At 32.9% G+C, this 23,823-nt stretch overlaps 4 protein-coding genes across 4 annotated transcripts; 1 reads left to right on the top strand and 3 right to left on the bottom strand.

The window, feature by feature from the left end:
• Positions 1-99: 99 nt before the first annotated feature.
• Positions 100-3,382, bottom strand: JMJD5 (2-oxoglutarate (2OG) and Fe(II)-dependent oxygenase superfamily protein). Its single transcript, XM_011081949.3, has 6 exons — positions 2,829-3,382; positions 1,910-2,119; positions 1,466-1,600; positions 1,222-1,365; positions 813-905; positions 100-474 (listed from the first exon to the last, which is right to left on the bottom strand). The coding sequence occupies exons 1-6, from the start codon at positions 3,276-3,278 to the stop codon at positions 286-288; spliced, it is 1,221 nt and encodes a 406-aa protein (XP_011080251.1). The 5' UTR covers positions 3,279-3,382; the 3' UTR covers positions 100-285.
• A 634-nt stretch (positions 3,383-4,016) lies between these two features.
• On the bottom strand, positions 4,017-6,789 carry LOC105163549 (IRK-interacting protein). The gene is made up of 2 exons (XM_011081951.3): positions 6,200-6,789; positions 4,017-5,671 (listed from the first exon to the last, which is right to left on the bottom strand). The coding sequence occupies exons 1-2, from the start codon at positions 6,413-6,415 to the stop codon at positions 4,130-4,132; spliced, it is 1,758 nt and encodes a 585-aa protein (XP_011080253.1). The 5' UTR covers positions 6,416-6,789; the 3' UTR covers positions 4,017-4,129.
• A 13,541-nt stretch (positions 6,790-20,330) lies between these two features.
• On the top strand, positions 20,331-22,091 carry LOC105163605 (LOB domain-containing protein 4). Its single transcript, XM_011082017.3, has 2 exons — positions 20,331-20,653; positions 21,529-22,091. The coding sequence occupies exons 1-2, from the start codon at positions 20,477-20,479 to the stop codon at positions 21,850-21,852; spliced, it is 501 nt and encodes a 166-aa protein (XP_011080319.1). The 5' UTR covers positions 20,331-20,476; the 3' UTR covers positions 21,853-22,091.
• Positions 22,092-22,909: 818 nt separating this feature from the next.
• On the bottom strand, positions 22,910-23,576 carry LOC105163551 (histone H3.2). Its single transcript, XM_011081952.3, has one exon. It carries the CDS (start codon positions 23,487-23,489, stop codon positions 23,079-23,081), a length of 411 nt encoding a protein of 136 aa, XP_011080254.1. The 5' UTR covers positions 23,490-23,576; the 3' UTR covers positions 22,910-23,078.
• Between the last annotated feature and the right edge of the window lie 247 nt (positions 23,577-23,823).

Below are 23,823 nucleotides of genomic sequence, written 5' to 3'. Positions count from 1 at the left end.
ATATAACAATTTACGGACAATAGTTTTCAGTTACTTCTGATGGAAATAATAGAAGATCACATAAAGAGGCATCCGAAGTTACCTCAAAATGCTAGCAACTCCAGAAAAACATAATGCTCAAGTCCAATAACAACCTCAAACACGAAGTACCAAACTATTGCCTTCATTATGAACTGCAATGCAGCAGATTCATACAAGGATGTTTGGCTAAAATGTTTGCAACCTCTGGTTTCTGACAAAATACAAGCAAAGAATTAGATGGAGTTACGATATTTCCCTAAGATATTAGGACTCCGGTGAATTTACTTCATTGCTCCACCAAAAGCTAACTGAAAAACTAGGAGTAAGAGACCGCACATAGTGCCACCACTTTGGAGGGATGTATAGCATTTCACCTTCCTCTAGTATGCAGTCCAGAAATTCCAGATCCAACATTCTTGGGAACTCTTTCTCGTCTATGTTGTCTAGATCAACCTTCAATTCCAAAAAAGAAATGACCTTAAAAATGTGGAAAAAAACAAGGCAATGGACAACGAAAAGAAAACACGAGGAAACAGAAGCACAAACAATACATATTGCTAAAGCTGTAAAATTACAAAATCCACTTAATACAGAAGAATTGTTTCAAGGAAAACTAGATGCCAACAGATGACTTGGAATCAGTGGATCTTTTCACACACATGAGATGAAGAGAGTTCTTTTCTTTTTCTTGTCCCTCTCCCCATGAGGTCCCATTTTTAACCCTTTTGCATCAAACAATAGGCATTAGTCATATTTTACTTGAATAACTAAAGCAGGGCCAAGCAAGCTACCTGGCTGGAATTGCTAAGCATGGACTCCGAGTGAGGGTAAAGCTCTCCCGACAATGAAGAAGGGTAGAGTCTAATATACTTTTTGCCCACAACCTGAAACGGGGACGTGCATAGATATTATATGTTCATGAGAAAGAAATGAAGCAACATCAAACAGAATTAATAAGCATGTGGGGCCGTCTAAAAATAGTTGGTCACATCAAAAGCTAAAGCAGTGTAAATCATAAATCTCAGATCTTTTACAGATCCTACAGCATTTTCAAAATGAAGATTGAATCATATGCAACAATGCACAAGAACAGAGTAAATCCAAGACGCTCTCTGCATTATATCATCATGCATCAGATAATGCACAAGCAAACAACATGCCTTGGCAGTGTCTGTGTAACATAAACTACATCTTCCATACCTGAGCAAGTATATTATGGTGAGGATCGTGGTGCAATGGTGTCACTGTGCCAGGTGGACCAAACCAAGCATTAAGGGACCTGATCTCCCCCCCACCAGCAAAACAGTAGTCAGGTACAACAATATCCTGCTTTAGTTCTTGTATCTAGCATTCCAACCGGACAGCCGTTAGAAGGGTGTAAGAATATTCTATTATATCATTATGCCACCAAATGCAGTTTCCACAGTAAGAGCAATATGCAAACCTGATCAAACAATTGGTGCTGGGCTAAATACGTCAAGCCTGCAGAAGAACAGTCACTGGATTGAATCCTCTCCAGAAACTCAGAAAATGTGATTAGCTCTTGTTTCCAGTCTGGGGATAGATAGGTTTTTCCGACCTACATATATTTTTGACATTGGAAATCCCAATACAAAAAATAAAAGAAATTCTCAAAGAGGACAAACAAAGGGAAGAGAGCAATGATGGGTTGCTCTCATAGAACCCTCTGTTCTACATTTTCTCTTAAACTATAGTTTCTAGAATCTGCGGCATACTAATAAATATTTTTCCAAATTCAAATAGTACATAAGTATAGGGAATGTCGGTGCATTTAAATAAATATAGTTCCTTGATATTTGTAAAATGGAAAATATGAGCATAAAACCTCAAGAACACTTAAAATAACCAAGCAAAGAAATGAACATACCTCAACAGGAACCGTACGGAAGCCTGCAACCTTGTTAAGGTAATACATGTCATTCCATCTGTCCTTCGCTGGCCAATGATTCATAGCATCAGCTATAATCACCGGAGAACCAGAGACAAAATGTTCCCGCAAGAATCCTTCCAAGGACAGACCACACTTTTTCTCTACTGTCTTACAAGAAAGTGACTTTACAGGTAATAACTTAACCACCTGCATGTCAAATCCAAGATAAAGCCACAGAGAGGTCACTGCCTTTGGGTCCAAATTAAACATTCGAAATAAAAGAAGCACATAGGATTTCCCAAATGGCTTGTCCTTAGATATTACTGAAAGACAAGAAAGGTGGTTTATCAATCTCCCTTGAATTCCCACAACTTACATTTCATGCCATCTCACCCTACATCCCCTTCCTGGAAAGGAAATATTGAGTATTCAAGTGGCTAAGCAAACAGGTCTTGGTAAAATCAAACATAAATTTGATAAAATGTAAACCCCCAAAAAGGGAAGGGACAAGATAGTAGAGAAAGTGGTTCATTTCCCACAATCTCTCCATCATTTCGCTCAAACAGTATCGTCCTGAATAAAAGAGATTTGTCATTTTAAAATTTAATTTTCTCCTCCTATGGGAAATGGTGGGATTGTGGCTTCAAAAAGAAAATCGCAAGAACAAAGTCAAGTATCATGGTCATACGTGCGTCCGGTATCAATCTAAAGCCAAGACAATTTTTCAGTTTGAATTTTATTGTCCGAAAATAAAGAACACATAACGCTCAGCAGCACAATCCGCATGAAATGGTTGTACCCCATCTTTTTAGCAGTCGTACTCCACTGAAAGGAATGAGAAACATACACAATTGACATTTCAGCAGATTTTAGAGCCACAGAATTAGAGAGAAAGAGAAACAGAAACGAACCTCACCTCCGCCAAGTTGAAATCTTTATACCACGCACCGTTCTGCTCCCCTCCGCCATTATCACTAAACTCCTTTTCTCTCATAGCAGCGCCGACTTTCCGAGTGCATAAATTCAATTCATCTCTTAGAGTCAAACCGCCCATGATTAGGCCCATATCAAGCGCTCTGAGAGCAAGCTTAAACTCCCCGGCTGAGAATTGGTGTTTGGCCACATGGAGGCAGGCCACTGCATAGGCGTCACGCCAAATTGGAACAACTGAGTGCCAGGGGCCGGAGTGGAGCTGCTCCCAAGCCATCTCCCTGGCGGCCTCCGCCGCCCGAGTGTCACCGGCAGCAGCCCTAGTCGCCATAGAGGAAAAGGCATAGCCGCCTTCTTCGGTTATTTGCTGCAAGAGCGAGGGAAGCGTGGCGTCGAGGATTGGGGTTTCTAGGATGGGGCGGGAAGCGGTGGTCATGGGCTGAGGACGGCGTGTGTAGAAGGTTCGGAGAGGAGATTCGGGTGCGTGGTTTTTAAGGGGAAAATTGTGATCGGGGAAGTAAATATCTTATGTGGAAAGATCAGAGGGTCTCTTGATATTTTCGTATTTTCTGATAGCACGGAAGTACGGTTCCTCATTTAAATATTTTAAATAAATCAATTAACACATTTATTTATACTTGAATCAATATAATTATACAGTTTTAAATCAAAAATTATAAAACAAAAATACTATCTTTAATCTCAAGTCTTTGCAAACACTCCGTTCAGTTTCTTTCGATCAACTTTTATAATTTATTGATAAAATTATAGATATCAAGTTCTTGCTTTAAATACTTTTTAATTTCATTTTTTTTTTCACTTTGTCCCACACACTCACAAGTTTGGTTAAAATTAAATTGATGTAAATAATGATGGAAATGAGAAATGAAGATGATTGTGGTTGTGGTTGTGGTAGTGAGTGAGCCCATTATGGTTGTGGGCTTCCACGCATAGTGTCCAAGTCGTTAGCTTGTCAATTCTTAGTTCTGCTATGTGATGTGCAATCACACCAGGCCCACCCCTATTGCACCTAACAAACTTGCAACCTGTGTGCAGTTTTTATTGAAAATACGCTTGATTTGACACCAAGGTCTAATATATGTGCATAGTGGTGATTTTGATACTGCTTCACCTCTTCCCGATATCAAGAATTAAATTCAGTGTAATAAACCAGTGAACAAACTTGTCGAAGAGATAACATAAGCTGAATAAACTAAGTGGAGATTACAAGTTAATATAATCCAGGTGCAGAGAAAAGAAAATTGACAAGTATTGAACTACTTCCAGTTAGACAACTGACTTATATCTGCAAAGAACCTTACATCTAAGTACTTTATCATGAACATAAAATCCAGGCATTACCAAGATCTTGACTCGGCTGGGACCCTGCGGCCTTTGCTTCTCAGCGAACACATCCTCCATGTAATGGGGTTCGAAAGGCCTGTTTTCGTCGACCCTTAAAATACCTAAAGGTGGATCAAACGAAAATGCAAGCAAATGGAGCAACCAGATGCACTTTGCAGCTACGAAGAACGCTTGAAGGAGCTGCTCAGGCCATGGTCTAGTCCAACCGAGAGTCGTTATAATGCCACTCATTTTCTGATCACAGAACTTGCTGAACTCGTCGCTGTAGAACTTTGTCCCTTTCCTCAGGACTTCGTTCCAACTTAGGTTTCTCAATGCTACAAACAACTGGAACCGTGCTTGGCGTTCTTGTTGAGGGTCCAAGAGCTTTGGCATTCCGTTTTTCTGGAACACACAGTTCTCAAAGTCCTGGTAGAGTGATTGGTTTATGATAGCTTCCAAATGGTACAAGACTGATTTGGAGTATTTTGAGTTTACAGACAGCTTGTATGGTTGAAGCAGTGAATTTAGATTGTCAATTAGAGAATGGTCACTTTCTTCTATTTGGCCAACTAGAGTCTTGCAGAATTGCTTCACTGATAGTCTTGCTTCTGATACTATTTGCAAGAACCCCTCCACCATTACTTCTTCACTCACAGGCATTGAACTTTCTGCACTCCCATCAACGGATTTCCCTCTCTTTGGAAGATTTGTAAGCTTTTCGGCAGGCTGAGGATTCTTTACTTGCACAGCTTGTCTTAAAGCCTTCTTTAGTTCTTCACAGTAAGTTTCCAAATACTCCAACTTCTGGCTAAGCTCCCCAAGTGATGATTTCATTTCCGCAACTTCACTCAAGGCCGCATCTCTACTCTCGTGCGCTTCCATTAATTCTCTCTTCAACGTATCGACAGATAACATTCCCAAGTCTGTAAGCATTTGGGACACTTCCTCAGCCTGTGGACGAATAGGTGAATTTTCATTCTTGTTCTTCTTCTTTAGCCTGGGAAACAGCCATGAAAAGCTCAACCCCTTGTTTCTTGGTTGCGAATGAAGAGATGAGTGTGAATCTGTCAACGGCACGACAATGTTCGACTTCCTGCCATTCTTGGAGAGGCCATCCAAGTCATTACTTATTACAGCGGGCTTGCATTTATTGCAAGACGATACTGATTTGATATCCCCCATGCTGTTTCTCCTAGACTTGTAGTAATTGTCAGGCCCCGGGGATGCTCTAAGGACAGAAATGTTATTAGCACAAGAACCCGTCACCGAATTTTGATCTTCTGCTGGACATATATGCCTCTCCAAGTTCATCAATTCAGATGGAAACCCTTTTCTTGAAGACGCATTTGCAGTTCTATAATCTGATAGGACAGATTCATCAATGTTTCCCACGTCTAAGTTGTACTCCCCCCAACTCTCAGCGTAGTTCCGATTCTCCAACAGGATTTGCTGATACCCTGGTAATGGTTCATCTTCATAACTCTGCTAACATCACAGGTTATGAATGAGCAAGCTTAAAATTGAAGAAAAATCCTTCATGTAATGACCATGTCTCATAACTTTCCCTTAATGAATTTGCATGGCCTGATATACCACAACAATCCTGTGCCAAAAACCCATGTTTAATGCTGTCTGAACTCTGAACTAGTCCAATATTTAAGGGAAAATCAGGTTGAGCATGCAAGGTCTGCGGATCTAGAGACAAATAAGTGAAAGAACACGCCAAGATGAAGTATAGAGAAAGTAATAAAAGACAGAGTTGTTTAAGTCCACTACAATTTACTTGAACCGCAGTTTTGACCTCAAAATCTTTATTTACAAGCAATGGATTCAGCCCGTCTTCAGTAAAGCAAAAACAAGTTCATTCAAAACACACACACACACACATGAAGAAGAAAGAAAAAAGAAGAAAGTCAAAAATGAAACCTCAATGTTTTCAACACATCAGAACACACTTGCGGTTAACCCCAGATATAGCATTGAGAGATTAAGGATTGTGAGAATACTTACTGGGGTAAAAACAGGGTAATCTTGGGCAGAGAAGTGAGGAGCATGGCGAGAGACAGGGGAAGAAGAAGAAGGCAATCTGAGGTTGGCGGGGCTGTTGGCCTGCACAAGAGCAGCATGAAGGGCCCGGAGCTCCACCGCTTTAGCAAAAGCCGCCTGAATATCATGCCTGTTAATCTCATTCCCATTTTCACTTTGTTCTTGGTAAATTGCGGCCATCAACGCAGTAAAAAACAGAGCACGCACAAGATATGCATATATAGATATGCAAAACCTGAGCCCAAGAAACGCACAGACAGACTGCTGCTGCAATTTTATTGTATCTGAGAATTTATTCAGAGGGAGGAAAAGAACAAAGGGATGAGAATGAGCGAAATCCAACGGCTGGATTTGGTTTGTTGGGTGGAATCATATCCAGTGAAGGATTCTGGAGAGCCAAGAAGAAATATGACAGAGCGAGAGAGAGAATAGGGTCTGTGAAGTGAAATGAGGTTTTGTCTTTGTTCTCCAAATCAAGTAAAAATGGAAGGAGTGCATGTGAACCAGAGAGAGAGAGAGAGAACAGTGTGGGTGGGGGGTTTTCAGTTTTCACTCTCTTTGATGGGATGTCATGAGAAAGTGGTGATTTACCAAACCGCCCACGTTTTCTTACATCTTAATCTTGTTTTAGTACATCAAAATTGTCTAATTTGAAACATGCAACAAAGCCCTCCATCATTTTCTATTTTTTTTTTTTTAGATTTAGAACACTTAAATATATTAGTTGATGGACAACATACATGTGTGGCCATGGTACTGCAGAAATGTGGCCAACTTTCCAAGTCACAAAACGGGTGGGGTGGGGGACAGAGAAGTCCAATTCCTCCTATGCTTTCGTTTTCTTCACTTGCCCCCACTGTGCCAACCCAACCTTTTAACGTGCCCAATCACTCTGTGGGGACCCCACCCCAAATTATTATTCTTTTTGCTTAAAAAAAGAAAACACGATACTTGCATATTTATCTTCAACAATTAATTTATAAAAATTTTACTATTAATAGTAACTAATATAAGACACCCTATTTTTGATGCACGACACATAATATTGACTTGTTGCTTTACTCATAAATACTCCCCAGTGTAGATAAATATATATATATATATATCCTATTTTAGTTCCAACTTAAATATTGTAATTTAATTTTTATTTAATAAACCAACGTCAAAAGATCAATTAACAGATTTTTGAAATTTGTGTACCAATAGAAAAAAACAAAAATCGTGATTTTGATATGGTGTGAAGGATGCTACAACATTTTGTGAAATTATTAAAAAAAAATTACTCCTCAACTATTTAAATTAAGATGTAGTGTAAAAATAAGTTTGTGATAAAAGAAGATTGGGGGACACAAAATTATTTAATATTAAGGGTGGGAGAGGAAAACAAAATTAATAAAATAATATACACTAAAATATTACAATAGTAAAAAGCAGTGCAGTCCATTTTATTATATGGACTGATGGGATGTGTATTTATATGTATTAAATAAGTTTGGGAAATGGAATTCCAGGTCGGATTTTGGAATGTTTAAAGTTGAATCAAAGAATCATTTTGGATTTCCCCCAAACTCTAACCACTCTCTTCCCACACCCACATTTTTATTTGGGCTCTGATGCAATTTATCCCATATAATATTAATATTGTAAACGAATAAATTATTCATCTATTAAAAAAAATAGTAATTTACCCCATAAATATGGTGTAAATTACTTAATTTTAAAAAATACATGAGAATAAGTTACTAATTTTTTTCATATGAGAATAATTTGCTCATTTATAATATCATAAGGAGTTGCTTGCATTTTTTCCTTTTTTATTTCATTAAAAAGTACCAAAACCAACTTTCTTACTTAAACCACTCCCGGAAAAGCACCCTAGTTTGTCAACCTCCACATACTGTCCCCGTCAAAATTTTAATTTGGATCGGATTTGATTAATTTGAATAAATTATATAATAAATAGAATATATTTATAACACAGTGAGTGTTTAATTTTGAAAAAGATGATTAATCTTATAGTAAGTATACCATACTTTATAATTGGTTTGATCAAATCTGATTTAGATAAAAAAAAAAATCCCTCTGAAAATATTTTCGGTCTTTCCATTCCTTGAAACCCTCAGTGAATGGCGCATGAGCCTTGCTCGATTAATAAAGTTGATGCATTATAGTTGAAGAATTGTACATTTGAGTTTCCACGGATATGAGTATGTAGACTATTTTTATAATGATTTATTATTTCTTTATTTTCTTTCAACACATTTTTGATTTGTAAATAAATTAATATATTAAATCAAAATTTTAAAAGAAAATGTTAATTAGAAGTTTATAAACTATTTAGAAAAAATAAAAATTACAAACTCCTTCAGATTAATTACCAATTCTCCTCCGCTAACATCTTATTTTATTGAAATAATTTAAAATATTATTTTTTTAAATTAAAATTTGACATTTTGTAAGTTTTGAAAACATCTTATCTTATAAGAATTGCGTATTTATAAGATCTTTTAAATAGCTTTATCTAAATACCCTCTAAGTTCAGACTACAAAAATATGAAATAATGGTTTAAAAGTTTAATTAGAAGTTGCTCTTGTTATTTAGAATCGGCTACAACAAAACATTCTTAATTGAATCGAGTGTGAAAAAGTCGAATGATTCAAATTATATTACATCAACATAGTTTACGTCTCGCTATTAAATACTGGCGTAATATAATTTATTCTATTTAATATTTTTACATTTAATTTATAGATGGAGAGAGCATAAAATTTAAAAGGAAAATGAAAAAAAAAAACCCTCATACAATATGTTTTTGCAAATATTATAGATTCATAAGCCTTTTTGAATAGGGCAGAAAAAGAGACATACATGACACTTGACACTTCATTCACATCCCACTTTATGGAATCTTTCTTGTGTGCAATTTTGGATGCATCCTTGAAACTTGACCGCCAAAATTTCCAAGGCTTTTTCACCTGCCCCAATATTTGGGTCAAAAAGCATGTTTTGATTAGGATAAAATTAACAATGACACATGTGTTAGTTTACTTCACCAAATTGAGATCTCATATTTTAGAGATTATGAATTCGAATCTTGTCGATGTATAAATGTTATTATATTTTAATAATATGTAGCGTTAGTCATATATATTTGACATTAATAATTAGCGTACATTGATTGTTCATTATTAAAATTTAGGATAAATTATCAGGGGGTTTTTCTGAAATTTGCCATAATTATAAATACCCCTCATTGATTGAAAAATTATGAATGCATCCCTAGAATTAACGACTATCTAATAATACTCCCTTCTAACAGCCCATTGCAAAGGGTACTTGTTAGACGATTGTTAATTCTTGAGGGGCATTTATAATTTTTCAAATAACGATTGAGGTATTTATAATTATGATACATCTTAAAAAAATCTGTTATAATTTACTTAAAATTTATAATGGAATTATAAACTTATATATATATATATATATATATATATATTAGGGTAGAATGAGAGGCCCTTGAACCCCCTATTTGGTAGGGGTAGGAATGCATGGTTGATGGGTTAGCTGCCCAATACAACATATATGCTACCACATAATTCTTCACGAAACCCTAGCTAGCTTCCAACTTGGAGGAATCTTTGACAAGCTCCAGAGATACTGACCTGAGTGAACAGCTTACCTTCAAGAACTCCAACATTGATTCATTATTATTATTAATTCATTTACACAAATTATTTTATATCATTTTAAAATATTATAGGTATTGATTTTTTGTTTTTTTAATGAAAAGCAGAATGTACTGTAATATATATATCTGACACATGTTAATTTATTACAAGTGGTTTTATATCTTATTCTTGGTGAGGATTCGTAATGACATTTTATTTGATGTAGGATGTGTCTTTTTGACATGAAAATATAGAGATGAAAGATTAGCAGTAAGATGAGGCGGGGGTTTATATATTTATTCGGCCAAATGCCGGCGTCTCGAGGTTCGTTGAGACATCATAGCTAGGGAAATTGTCCTTGTCTTTATGGCTTCATCTCACCAAAAGTAGATTCCTATCCCCCCTAATTACTTTTTCATGACAATCATATTTGTTGAAAAAAAAAATTATACAAATCAAGTTTAATTAAATCAATCAAAGAGTAAGTGTAAAATATTGAACGTGTGATATGAACTATATATCAATCACACGATAAATATGTTACTAATATCATGTAATTGATTCGAATTTGAATATGTCGATTTGAATTGGAATTCTCTCTATCTCTACGGCTACTACTACTTTCATTCCACAGACAATTAGAAAAGAAGAAACAATGTAGACAGAGATGATTGGTTGGTTATCGGACAACATGTTAATTTGTTGGTGCTTTCTGTGTCTTATTTGGGTTGGAGAGTGAATGTTGTCTCATCGTACAGATGCTCCCTTTCTCAGCCCAATTAATAAGCATACAAATTGCAGGCCCGTTTTCTCATAAGATGAGATGCACTTCGGACTCTTTATTTATTGCACTTGTGTTTTTAATTCTGGCCACACTTTTTAGCAGTGTCGCATTTGTGGTGTTTCGTTGAGTTTATAAGTTTTTTAAAATATTTTGAAAAATATTAGAGCTTATAAATTTTATAAAATTATTTAATAATTTCTTTTTACAAAAAATATCTTATAAGAAAAAAAAATAGAATTTTATAAGTTTTTTTAAGAAGAAAGTATATATATATTTTTTATAATATCATTTAAACTTCTCAGGTTTAAGATGTTTTAAGAATTTATTTTCGAAACATCTTAATACTTCAAAAATTTATTTTTAAAATAAGATCTAATATTCTTAAAATTTTAAAATATTTTATAAGATTTAAGAGCTTATAGGATATTTCAAATAAATTTAGCCAAACACCCTCAATAATTCTGTAAATTCAAGTTGTAATTAAATTTTGTTAAATTTAAATTGATTAACCATGTAATTAATTTGAATCAGCCAAACCACATCCAAATTAGAATTTTGTTTCTAATATTGATTTATTTTTAAAAAAAAATACATCTGTCCCTCATTCTACGTTAATTTTTCATCATCTTTTTTTGTTTTTTTTTTTTACTGGTTTATTTGATGGTCAAGAGATTTTTATCCTTAATTTTGTGTTAATGTTTGCGTATAGAGTAAGAAAAAGATGAATAATGAAATGATTATGAGCACGATTAGCAGTAGAGATGGAAGAACATCATCTCTTTTGATTTTGTTTGAGTTAGGACACGATCATTATTTCTTTCAAGGCGTTGCCACCGGTTATCAATTCATGTTTCTAATCTAAAGTCAGACAATTTAAATTTATAAATGAATTGATTGGTTAATTTGATATCAAAGTCAGACTAAATAAAAGGTCATACCTTTGAATTTTACGCCCACCTATTTATAAAAAGAAAGCTTTCACGTTAATATTAAATGATTCTACAATCTTAACAGTTTAAACTTTTAGATACGATGATCGTTCATTGTTTTTTGGATAAAATTACAACGAGCTTCCCTGAGACTTAACATAATTATAAAAACCTCTCGTTGTTTGAAAATTTACCAATATCTTTATGTCAAATCTCAAGAAGATTTGTTGTAATTTATTCTTATTTTTTTATTGAAAATAGTTGTCCAACTTCAAAAATAATTTGATATATACAGCTATTTCTAAGGACAACACTGTATGAAGATGCGTGATTTTTTGGGTAAAATTACAACGCGCTTTCCTAAAGTTTATCATAAATATAAATACTACTCGTAGTTTGAAAAATTACAAATACCAGTTGAAATTAACGGTGGTCTAACAAATATCTCATACGATATATTGTCATGAGTATTAGCCTTTCATTAATTTTGGAGGTATTTATGATTTTTTAAATAATGACAATATACATATATTTAATTATAATAAATCTAAGAAATCCCATTGTAATATATTTTAAATTTTTTTTGTATCTTTTGATTCTTATCTAAAACTATCCTGACTTAATTTGGAAATGATTACCTTATTGTCTCTTGAATCCAAATTCATTCATATGCTTTCCCTTTCAGTTATATATCACGTCAATTGTGTTCACACATAAATGTGTTGGTCCAAGCAAATCTTAGTCAGAATCTCGGTGATAACAATGTTTGACATGCTTACTCTAAACATGTCCAATCCTTGTCTTTTCACGGCTTTTTTTTTTTTCACAATACTCTAATAAAAGACATTAATTCGGATCGATGTTGATTCAGCAAAAACTCTGCCCCAAATATTTTTGAATAGTAAACTGTCAAACACAGAACCAGATGAGGGTCGTAACGGGTTATCATTTACCCAACCCGATCAATGTCAAAAAGAAAGTCGAGATAGGTATCTTACAAGAGTTTTAAGTGTATATAAGCGCATTTCATTTGATTTTTGCCATGATATTTGTAAGAGTGTCCTACTACACATCCATATGGTGGTTTTATTCGTTTGGTGTTCACTTGAACAAAAATACGTGGATCTTGTGTTGTTTGAGCATTTTTCTTATTCCTGATCATAATTTATAAATTTTAATCATATTGTCTATATGATTTTTTACTAGAACTCAAAATCTAGACGCGTTGAAAAAAGATATATATATATATATATATAATATAGGTGGGTAATGGGAATTAGGAATTGAAATGGTGAAATAAGTGTCAAACCTTTCGGTGGATTAAGACAGGAGGAAATTGGACCAAAACGAGGTGGCCTCAAAGCCGTAGGGGTTACTTTCTGACCATAGGCATTCTTTCAATTTGGGTCTTTGATTTGTACGTATGTTATGGGGATGTGTGACGTTCTTGTTTACATTTTAGGTCTGTTTTGTTTATGATAGACGAATTTACGTGCACCAACATAGACAAGGCAGCATAAACATAGGACCATGCACATCAAAACTATGGCCGAATGTTGGGCACTCAGGAAATGGCTTGGTAATCTATGGCCATATATACATACCTCTGTCGCCCCTTTTGTTTCATTTCGTTTTGTTAGAGCATAACCTTCACGTGATGTTTTTCAGTCAAATTGGCAATTTCTAGCAACAAATATTAAAAGGTGTCATTTTTAAATATTATTACGCTTTTGTCAAATTAAATTCCACGTGAACTGAAAATCTAAACGTTCCAGCATACCATACTTGTGACTGGATTTTCTATATTAACATAATATAATAAATTGAGATATTGATATTACAATATATATATATATATATGAATGTATATTACCATCTAATAATATTACTTCACTTTTTTATGTAATTTAGTATTATTTCACTTTATTACATCAGCATATAACTCAAACCTGACGACTCACAGACATAGTTGGGCACAAACTAGTAAATCAATGGATAGCCTGAAATTGGGCAACAATCTTGTACACCACGGAACATTGATGACCAGACATGAACCTTATTAACATGCCATAAAATCAAATTAAAGACACATTATTAATAAAGTCCCACATTAACATATGCTTAGACATTATAATTATTTAATAGCAACTTAATTATAAAATATTACTGTTTGGGTAAGTTAATTATCCAATCCCCTTCAGGCTTTTGGCTTTGGATATGTGACTTTAGCCTTTTGATTAATTACTTTATTAATGAAGGCAACCTTAGAAAAACAAAAGTCTTATCCTTGATCATATGATGTCAAACCATAGTTTTTAAGACATTTGATACTGTGGTTAAATTTATGCTACACCCGTGATACCAATCTGGACATGCATTTAGTCCAAACTCGAAAGTAAATGAGGCCTAGGTGTATGGATAATCGTCACATAAGCTTTTATTTTCGAAAATAATATAAAGTTTTTCACAAGACCCTGATATTACTATTCTTGACCTTAATGTCTTAAATATGATTAAGAAAATAATGAGTGATAAAAAAATTGGCCATCATTATGACATTGTGCAGCACAAAACAACTAGGAATTATACAATTATCAAGTAGATTAAGCATTTTACAACCTTAAAAAAGTTTTGGTTGTGAGATATGCTTACCATAATGAAATTATTTTCCTATTATAATAATCATATTTTTTACTTTGATAAAAATATATGTTGTAATAACTTCAACAAGTTAATTAGGAGCCTTAACCAAATTTTGTACAATTTAGTCTTGAAACATTTAATATTATACAATTCATTTGACTAAACTAATTGTATCATTGAGGTAAGAATACAATTGCAATATTTTGTAAAGTAAAAGTGGGAAAATTGATACAATTAAAAGAAATTTTGAGTAAAGTATGAATTAAGCCAAAGTGCAAGGGACAAATTGAAATTTACCATAAATAATAATATAGCACTATTGAAATCTAGAAAGTCAAAACATTTGGAATAAATTGTACCTTTCTAGATCACATGTGGGACAGTGACTTTTTGTTAAAAAGCAAATTATGAATGTATTTACCCTTTTGTTCTTAAGTTATGGGGAGTGAATTGCAATATCTCCTTTTTTGTTATTATATTTGTCGTAAAACAATTACTTCATGTTTCCACTTTTCTTTTCTTTTTTTTGGGGTGGGGGTGGGGTTTGAGTTTCCCACACTAAAGAAATGATGAACAAGATTTCGCATGCCAATAGATAAATGGGCTTCTTTTAATTTGTTGGTCATGTTTGGGAGTTGAGATACAAAATAGATAATTTTTGCATGAAAATATAGAACAATGAGGACCCACAAAAAGTAGTATTTGCCGTAAATTTTCAGTTATACTGCCCCACTTTGTAAATTATAATAAAATATTCATTTCAATAAATAATTGGCAAAATTAATATCTGATTGTAAGTTTAAATCTCATCAATATATATATATCGATCTTATTTGATAATTATCGATCAATCATAAATATTAATAAATAATCAATTTAGCAGTTCTTGATGATTGAAATTTATTAATTCACCAAAAAAAAAAGATAATCATGAAAAATACATTCAATGCCATTGAAATTTTGCAAAATAGAGTTACTTCATTATTCTAATTTAAAACAATTTCTATATTAATCCATTTCCAATCACTACAAAAGAAGAAAAAAAAAAGTGATTATTACTTACACTATCGCAGTTTATTCTGATCAGATAAAATCAATACAAACTTTTAAAGTTTGACTATGATTTTACCTATGCCCATAATATTTGTCACAATTTTTAGTTGTAACAAATATTTTGGCATCGCTTACAGAAATAATAGTTAATAACGGTGGTTAATTTTTTACTGTTAATCATAGTAAAAAGCGATATTTCATATGGTAAATACTTATTAAATTTTGAATATATTAACATACTAAATATTAATTTTTTTTAAAAGAAAAGTTTTACTTTCTCAAGAATGTTAAATATAAATGATAATTACATCTACACCCTCTGAGCTATGCTTTATTCATATAAATCACCCTTACTTTTTTGAAAAACTACATGTACACACTAGAAAAAAAATAACTATTGCTCCAATTTTAATAATTATGGACTAAAATTATGGTAAATAATTTTATTATCCATGATTAAATAAAATCGATGCAAAAATATATATCTTTCACCAAGAAAAAGTTATTTGTTGTGACTAAGAGCCATGGTAAAAGTATTTGTTCTGCTTTTTAGCCATGACAAATGTATGACCACCCTCGTAGATACCACGACCAACAACCGTTGTATGGCAATAGTCAATAACTATTTGCTATGACTATTTTGTTTTTAATCATAACAATCAGCTATGGTTAAATGTTGCATTTTTTATAGTGACACCTATTAAAAGCATCAACATCATTTACACAAACTATCTTTGCTTATTAAGAAATTATACTACCATCCCCAGAAACATCAATAAAATTATACAAACTACCCATATTCTTTTATTATTAAGATCATTTTTGTAATTATATAAATATAAAAATAATTTCTGTAAATAAATTATAAACATGAACATAATAGAATTGATTTTAAATATAATAAAGGTGGAGTGGGTCCCGTCGGTCTGTTTTTCTGAAAGCTGGGGAAAGTAAAGGAAGCCTATATATATTTTCCTATGTGATTAAATGGAAATTTCGATATTTATTTATTAGTTATTAGTTTCACAAAGGTCCCAACAACTTTTTCCTTGTGTCTCCTTATTCAGATCTGTGGGCATAGCAGGTATCAAGTTACTGTCCCTTTTGTGGAATCCGACACAAACCCAAATTACTATGTGTTTTTTTTTTTTTTTTAATGATAAAAGAGGATTCAGTTCTGATCAAATTTGGTCAATTTTTATATATTTATCGTGTAATTAGTTTATAATTTAATAAAAATAATAAACACATTCATAAAAGGGTGTTTGGCTAAGTTTTTCTAAAACATCTTATAAGATGTTTTAGGAGCTTATAAAATGTTGGATCTTATTTTAAAAATAAGCTTTTAAAGTGTTCGGATAAAATATGATATTAAAACTTATAAGATGTGAAGACATTTTATAATATGTTAGGGTGTTTACCCTAATAAGGTCTTTTATTGGTAAAATAACTAAAATGGGTATAATACTATTAAAATTAAATAAATTATTATTTCTTGACATATTTTGCTTTAAAAAAAAATAAAATGCTTCTACAAATAGTACACATTAATTTAACTCCAAATAAAAATTTAATAGAGAATCCTTTTATAATAAAAAATGATAAATTATTACCTAAGTTTTTGAATAAAAATAATATATATATATACATTCATACTAGTCGAATATTGATATAGATATATAATTTATATTTTATTTGTTAATGTAATAATTATTTATAGTCGTATAATTTATAATGTCCAGAACTTATATTTTTCAGTAAATATAACATCAACCAATCTTATTTTTATTTAACTATAATAATTTATTATTAAATAATTGAGTTTTTTTTAATATTAAAAAAATTAAATAGTAAAAAGAGTTCTTTAAATTATATATATATAGAGAGAGAGAAAGAGAGAGGAGTGTGTGTGGGGGTTAAAAAAGTTAAAACTTTTTTTAAAGTCATAAAAATGAATATAATATTTAAACTCATGATCTCATATTTGTTTTATAAAAATAAAGCTTGAGTAGTAATCTGACCTCAGTTTGCATATTATAAAAAAAGAAAAGATTAAATAGGTATGAATTATTTAAAACAAGAAAACACACTCAAAACTCAACTGTCTTAAGTTGGTTAGTTAAACCCATCATTTCTGCTGCTCTCTTCATCATCATTACAATAACATGATCAGTGCTCACGCGTGAGAGACAAATTAAATTAGCCCCCCACCCCCTCCCTACCCATTTACTGCATCTTTCCAAATCCTCAAAACTAATCAATTCCTTAAATTCTTAACTTCTTCAACTACCACCACATATTATATATATAAAAAAAATAAAACATATCCCTCCAAAAGTCAAAAGCTTTCAATTTTATTTAGTATAAATTAGAATTGATTCTCCTCGAATTTGTCATAATTATAAACATTTTTTTATTATTTAAAAAATTACAAATATTTCTATGAAATTAACGGTTGTTTAATAAATACGCACTTATGATGGGTTGTTCCTAAGAGGTATTTGTTAGAGGACATTTAATTTTAAAAGTATTTGTAATTTTTTAAATTATAAGGGACTATTTGTAATTATGATAAAACTCAGAACAGATTATTATAGTTTACCATTTTATTTAAGTGAACAAAAAAGTGAATTTATATTGCCCTCCTAGTAGTAAAAATTCAAATTCACATTCTCAATCTAATTTGTGTCCAAAATTGCTTGAACTGATAAAACTATCCTCATGCCATTAGAATGGTTAGATATTTTAAGGATTTGCGCATTTTTAACTCGAGTCGATACAATTTAAACACGGATTAAACGTAATTTAATAATATACTTTGATCTATTTAATTGTCTTATCAAAATTTAAATTAACAATTCGTGTCAGGTCATACAATTCTATTATTTTTATGAATACATAAGTCTCATATAACGTATATATTGTTTTTAATTGTTGCATTTAATACTCTCGAATTTTATTACGAACGCCATTAATTTAAGGATCAAGGTGGACAGGAAACCTACAACTCGAGACCCCGACAAGAATTTAAATACTTGATCAAAACTTTAATAAAAATAGCTAAATTACTGATAATTTTTCGACTTTTCTATGAAAAACTATATATATATATATATCCTTGTAGTTTTATTAAAAATAGTAGCTATGAATTAATAATTTGATATCATTATACTTTTATAAGTTAAAAGCTATACATCTTCGAGAAAAAAAAATAATTGTTATATAAGAAAGTGTAAATTAATTAATTAGGGAAGATAAAAACAAATAAATGTTGGGCAGACAGTGTGTGGTCATGCAATTAAATAAATGGTCAAATCATGAAGCACTCAATCTTAATGAAATCGCCGCCGTCTGATTCTGTGAGATCCAGAATTAATGAAATTCAATTCATCTAGACTCAATGCATCTCTTCCCTACATTTCCTCATATTTTAAGAATAATGTTTTATTGAATTTAAATTTATTATATTATAAATAAACTTGTATGTATCAGTAAATATTCAAACATAATAATCTACAGAGAAAATGTTAATTTAAAAATGACAACTTATTCACTGAAAAATATTGAGAAATTTGCCCCTTTGAATTAGGAAAGTCCTTCAAAATGGACGGGATCAACGTCTTTTTATATGGGTGGGTCGGACTTAATTCAAATTAACTCCATAACCTATAATTTGAGTCGTTGCCACCATCTAAAAATCTCTAGGTGGTGATGTGGGAAATTTTTATATATTTTTTCAACTAGACCATTTCTAATTTGATTGTCAGAGAATTTTCACTCAAAATAATTTGTATTTATGACTCGTACTGTGAATTTGATATTTATTTCCATCAACAACAAGACCATAAAATTAAGAATTGGGTGAGCATTTCCTCATTAAAATTGGTAGATTTTGAAAATTGAAATCATGTTATGGAAATGCAAAAAGGTAAGTATGATCTTGAGATTGCACGAGTGTAATAATTTGATGTGGATATAACCCTGTCTACACTCTACCCACGCAAATATACATTTAAATATACTACTGGTCAAAGCTATATGTATGGTATAAATAAATGACAAAAATTCATTACAACAAAAGTAAACCGACACATAGAAATATTATTCTTCTACCAAAATCAAACTTCTTAAGGATCCATTGAATATTTTATTAGATTGACTTTTCTTAGTTTTCTATTACAAATTAATTTTGCATTACGCATATATTGTATTTTATATACCAACTTTTTCTTAATATATTTGTGTATATATTATAATATGGAAAGTAATATTAATTTATAATAAAAGATTATACTGTCCACTAGAAATGGATAAAAAGTAAAAGATTATATTAAAAAATCATGTGGAATACTAAATAATCAAGGCTGCACAACAAGTATTTAGTTATTATTTTTGAACGTGATGTCGAAAAATTAGTCAAAATTAAAAATTTTAACAAATGTTTTGACTATAACCAAAATATTGATTAATTGTTGTTAACACTTAAATTTCTGTCTTAATTTTGTCCGGTCATGATAAATGACGATAAACAGTATTTATTTATTATAATTTTTAAGCCGTAGTTTTTTACAATGTAGGAGAAAATTCTTTTTTTCGGTGAGCTGAACAGTTAATTTTGTATATAAATCAGGGTAAATCATATTTTGTTATTCGAATTATGTTTATTTTTACACTTTATTATCTATTTTTTTTTTGTGTCAATTTAATTACCATTTCAACTTTACAAAATTTGCACTTTGTCATATATAACCGTTTTGTAGTCGATTTTTCTATTGAGAAATCATCAATACACTGCACATGTGATATTTTCCTCATACATTCCCCGTTAATTAAATATCACATGTACAATGCATGTAATTTTTTCTCGACATAAAAATAGACTAAAAAAACCCATATACAACATGCGACCCCCCCCCCCCTCCTAATTCATGTCTCCTCCCCACCCCCACCTTTTCCCCCACATCTCTTTGTTTCAAAGAAATGGCGACTTTTTAAGTTAGAAAAGAACAAAAATAGGGTGCATGTTGTAGTACCCCGGAAACCAAACATATTCATAGCTTCTAATAGTGTTTGGTTTATCCATATATATACATCCCAATTTTGATTCTACATATAGCAAATATAGCAGGTAGCTTTTGCAAGAGCTGATTAGGTGTCGGAGTTATGAAGGAGAGCAGTAGAAAACAAGGGGCGCCATCGCCATGCGCTGCGTGCAAGCTTCTTCGCCGGAGGTGTGCGGAGGACTGCGTCTTTGCCCCATATTTCCCGGCCGACGAGCCCCACAAGTTTGCCAGCGTGCATAAGGTCTTTGGTGCTAGCAACGTTAACAAGATGCTCCAGGTTTCATCTCCACCTCTCTCTCTCTCTCTCTCTCTGTGTTGAAGGTTTTGCGGTCCCAAATCCTCGGTGTCGGCGTGTACATGAGTCAGATGGCATATATGATCAGTTCAATAAACTTGCTTTGGATATAAACATTTTTCTTACTGGCATTTGTTCAAATTAGTACTCGATTATCATGCATTAAAGCTAGACCTTTGCTCAGAAAAATATTACATATAGCTACTTTGCAGTTTGAATAAGGTTTTAGCAGTCCCTTTACAACAAATAGTAAGAGCATTAAAATTTCAAAAGTTTCTACTCTCGTGAAACTAATTTTCTTCTTCTTTTTGCACCTAATTTGACTTTACTATTGATTCGTGCAGTCAATGGTTGTTATTACAATCTTTAAGATACACTAGTGATGTTTGGCAAATATTTACCCAAATCAAATTTGGCTTAACCAAACACAATACAAATGTGATACACTTATCATGTGATTGATCACTTTTTCTTAACTATACGCCAATAACACCACAAGTGTATTGCACTTACCATATAATTGGTTTAGATTCGACCAAACTTGATTCGGATTAGAATTTCCAGTCATGTGTCCCTCTTTATGCTGCTTAATTCGGTACAAGACATGTTTTTCTAGTCAAAGGATTCTTAGTCTTTGTTCAATACAACAAAGAGAAAAAGTATGATCATCAAACACAGAAAGGCAACTTTAGAAGTTGAATGTAAGCTACCAAAAGTTCGAAATTCTAACATTCATTTTGTCCGAGTACTACTAGAAACCTAACGACGTTAAAATGTCGTATCCGTGACCTCATGGTAACTTACTGTTCTCTGATTCAACATGTTTACAAATTTGAAAAACTCCTCTAATCATGCAGGAGTTGCCTGAACATCACAGAGGTGATGCAGTGAGTTCCATGGTGTACGAAGCAAACGCCCGCGTAAGAGATCCAGTATACGGTTGCGTGGGAGCTATATCATCTTTGCAGCAGCAGATAGACATGCTGCAAGCCCAGCTAGCGCTCGCACAGGCAGAGGTTGTCCACCTGCGCATGCGCCAATTATCGTCCACCGCTAATTACAACACACCAGAGAATGCATCTCCTTCGTCTAGGGGCAGACAACCTCATCACGCCAAGTCCCATTTTAACATGGACATGGCCATGGAAGAGGCCAATGTGGATGACTCCTTCTGGCCTTAGTATTTGACTAATTACATTGCTTATGTTGTGGTCTTTTCTTGAACTACTGTCTGCCTCTTCTTTTTTTCTTCTGGTTTTTGGATTTTTCATATACATCTTTACAGCAGATTTTTACTTAGCTGGATGATGATGATGATGGTGTGGGTGATTATGATTAACCATATTGTAAATGTCAAAAACATATAATTATGAGGTATAATGAGTATACTAAGCATGTGGGGTTGATTATTTTTAAACAATGTTTGCTCTGTTCTCTTATGTTTTGGGCTAACTGTCTTTTAATACTGTTTGGTCAGTTCATTTGTGGTTCTTGCTAATGATGCTGTTTAAGATTTCCACATTTGGTCCACAAGAGTTGCATTGTCTCAAATAATTGCTGTCTCCAAATGGGTCACTCCCACTCGGAAAGTTTTTTCCATATCAAATTTGATCGAATTAAACTAATCATAAAGTAAATATAATATATAAAATATGTGATTGATCATTTTATTTAAATTATACACAAATTACATCATAAATATACTTTTTTTTTCTTTTAGGGGAATTGAGGGATTTTATTAATCATTTGGAATCATCAAAGTACAAGGCTTCAGAACGAAAAACAGGAGGATGGAATCCCTCCGAATTTGAAGTTGCTTACCTCACAAGAGCGTGGGCAGCTGAGTTTGCAACTCCCCTAGTGAAAGCGAACCAAATAACAATAATAGATGCTGCTGGTGCTTTAACCTTATTAGTTCAAATTTGATCAAACCCAAATTAAATAGATAATTAATTATACAATGAGCACCTTACATTAATTGGTAAATAATCTACAAAATTAATCAATAACGTAACAATATAAATTATACTCACCATGTACTAATTAAGTATTACCAAACACAATTCAAATTCACCTTTTATTACATATCCTAACCTTTGAAGAAAACAACAGACACTGAAATTGGATAAAGCTGTAATATTTGCACATGATGCAAAGAAAATAAGAAAAAATGTCATATATTTTCTTAAATTTGGAATCGCATATGGGAAACAGAAATTAAATTTCAGAAACCCACAATTGAAATAACACATTAATTCTCATATTAATAAGATAATTTTACATCCCAATATTCAATCATCCCATACAAAATCCCTAATACCAAGATTGCTTTCTCATTGATTTCTACGCTAAATGAAACAACTAGAAAGATGAACAAGGAGATTAAACTGCAAACCCTAGATTAAATCTAAGCCCTCTCACCCCTAATTCTCCTGGCCAACTGGATATCTTTAGGCATAATGGTTACCCTCTTAGCATGAATGGCGCACAGATTCGTGTCCTCAAAGAGACCCACCAGATAAGCCTCCGCCGCCTCTTGAAGCGCGGCCACCGCGGAGCTCTGGAAGCGAAGATCTGTTTTGAAATCCTGGGCGATCTCTCTAACAAGTCTCTGGAACGGCAGCTTTCTAATCAACAACTCGGTGCTCTTCTGATACTTCCTGATTTCCCTCAACGCCACCGTTCCTGGGCGAAAACGGTGGGGCTTCTTGACGCCTCCGGTGGCGGGGGCGGATTTCCTGGCCGCCTTCGTTGCCAGCTGCTTCCTTGGGGCTTTGCCTCCGGTGGATTTTCTAGCCGTCTGCTTCGTACGAGCCATTGATCAGTGGCCTGTGATGCTGAAAGATGAGTATGAATGAATTTGTGTCTATCAGAAGTTTGTGAGTAAGGAGATTTGGGTGGGGGGTTTTATAGGATTGTCAATTGTGGTTTTGAGTGAAAAACAACAGAGCGGGAGGGTTTGAACATTTGGGCAAATTTTGAAATTTTTGGAAATAGGATGTCTCTGCCGTTGGATTGGAATGGAAACCGAGGGTGTGTGATTAATTGAGGGAGTTGGCTCGGATCGCCATCCGAATTTGTGCTGACCAGCCAATGCGAAGGCAGAATTGGGCCGCTTCGATTGGAGAACTACGGGCGTCGATTGCAAGGTA

This window comes from Sesamum indicum, linkage group LG6 (genome assembly GCF_026168435.1).
Source record: "Sesamum indicum cultivar Baizhima isolate 11 linkage group LG6, ASM2616843v1, whole genome shotgun sequence".
In the NCBI taxonomy this organism is placed as follows: Eukaryota; Viridiplantae; Streptophyta; class Magnoliopsida; order Lamiales; family Pedaliaceae; genus Sesamum; species Sesamum indicum.
Note: the sequence above shows the minus strand (reverse complement) of the source record. Positions and strands in the feature narration are given on the sequence as shown.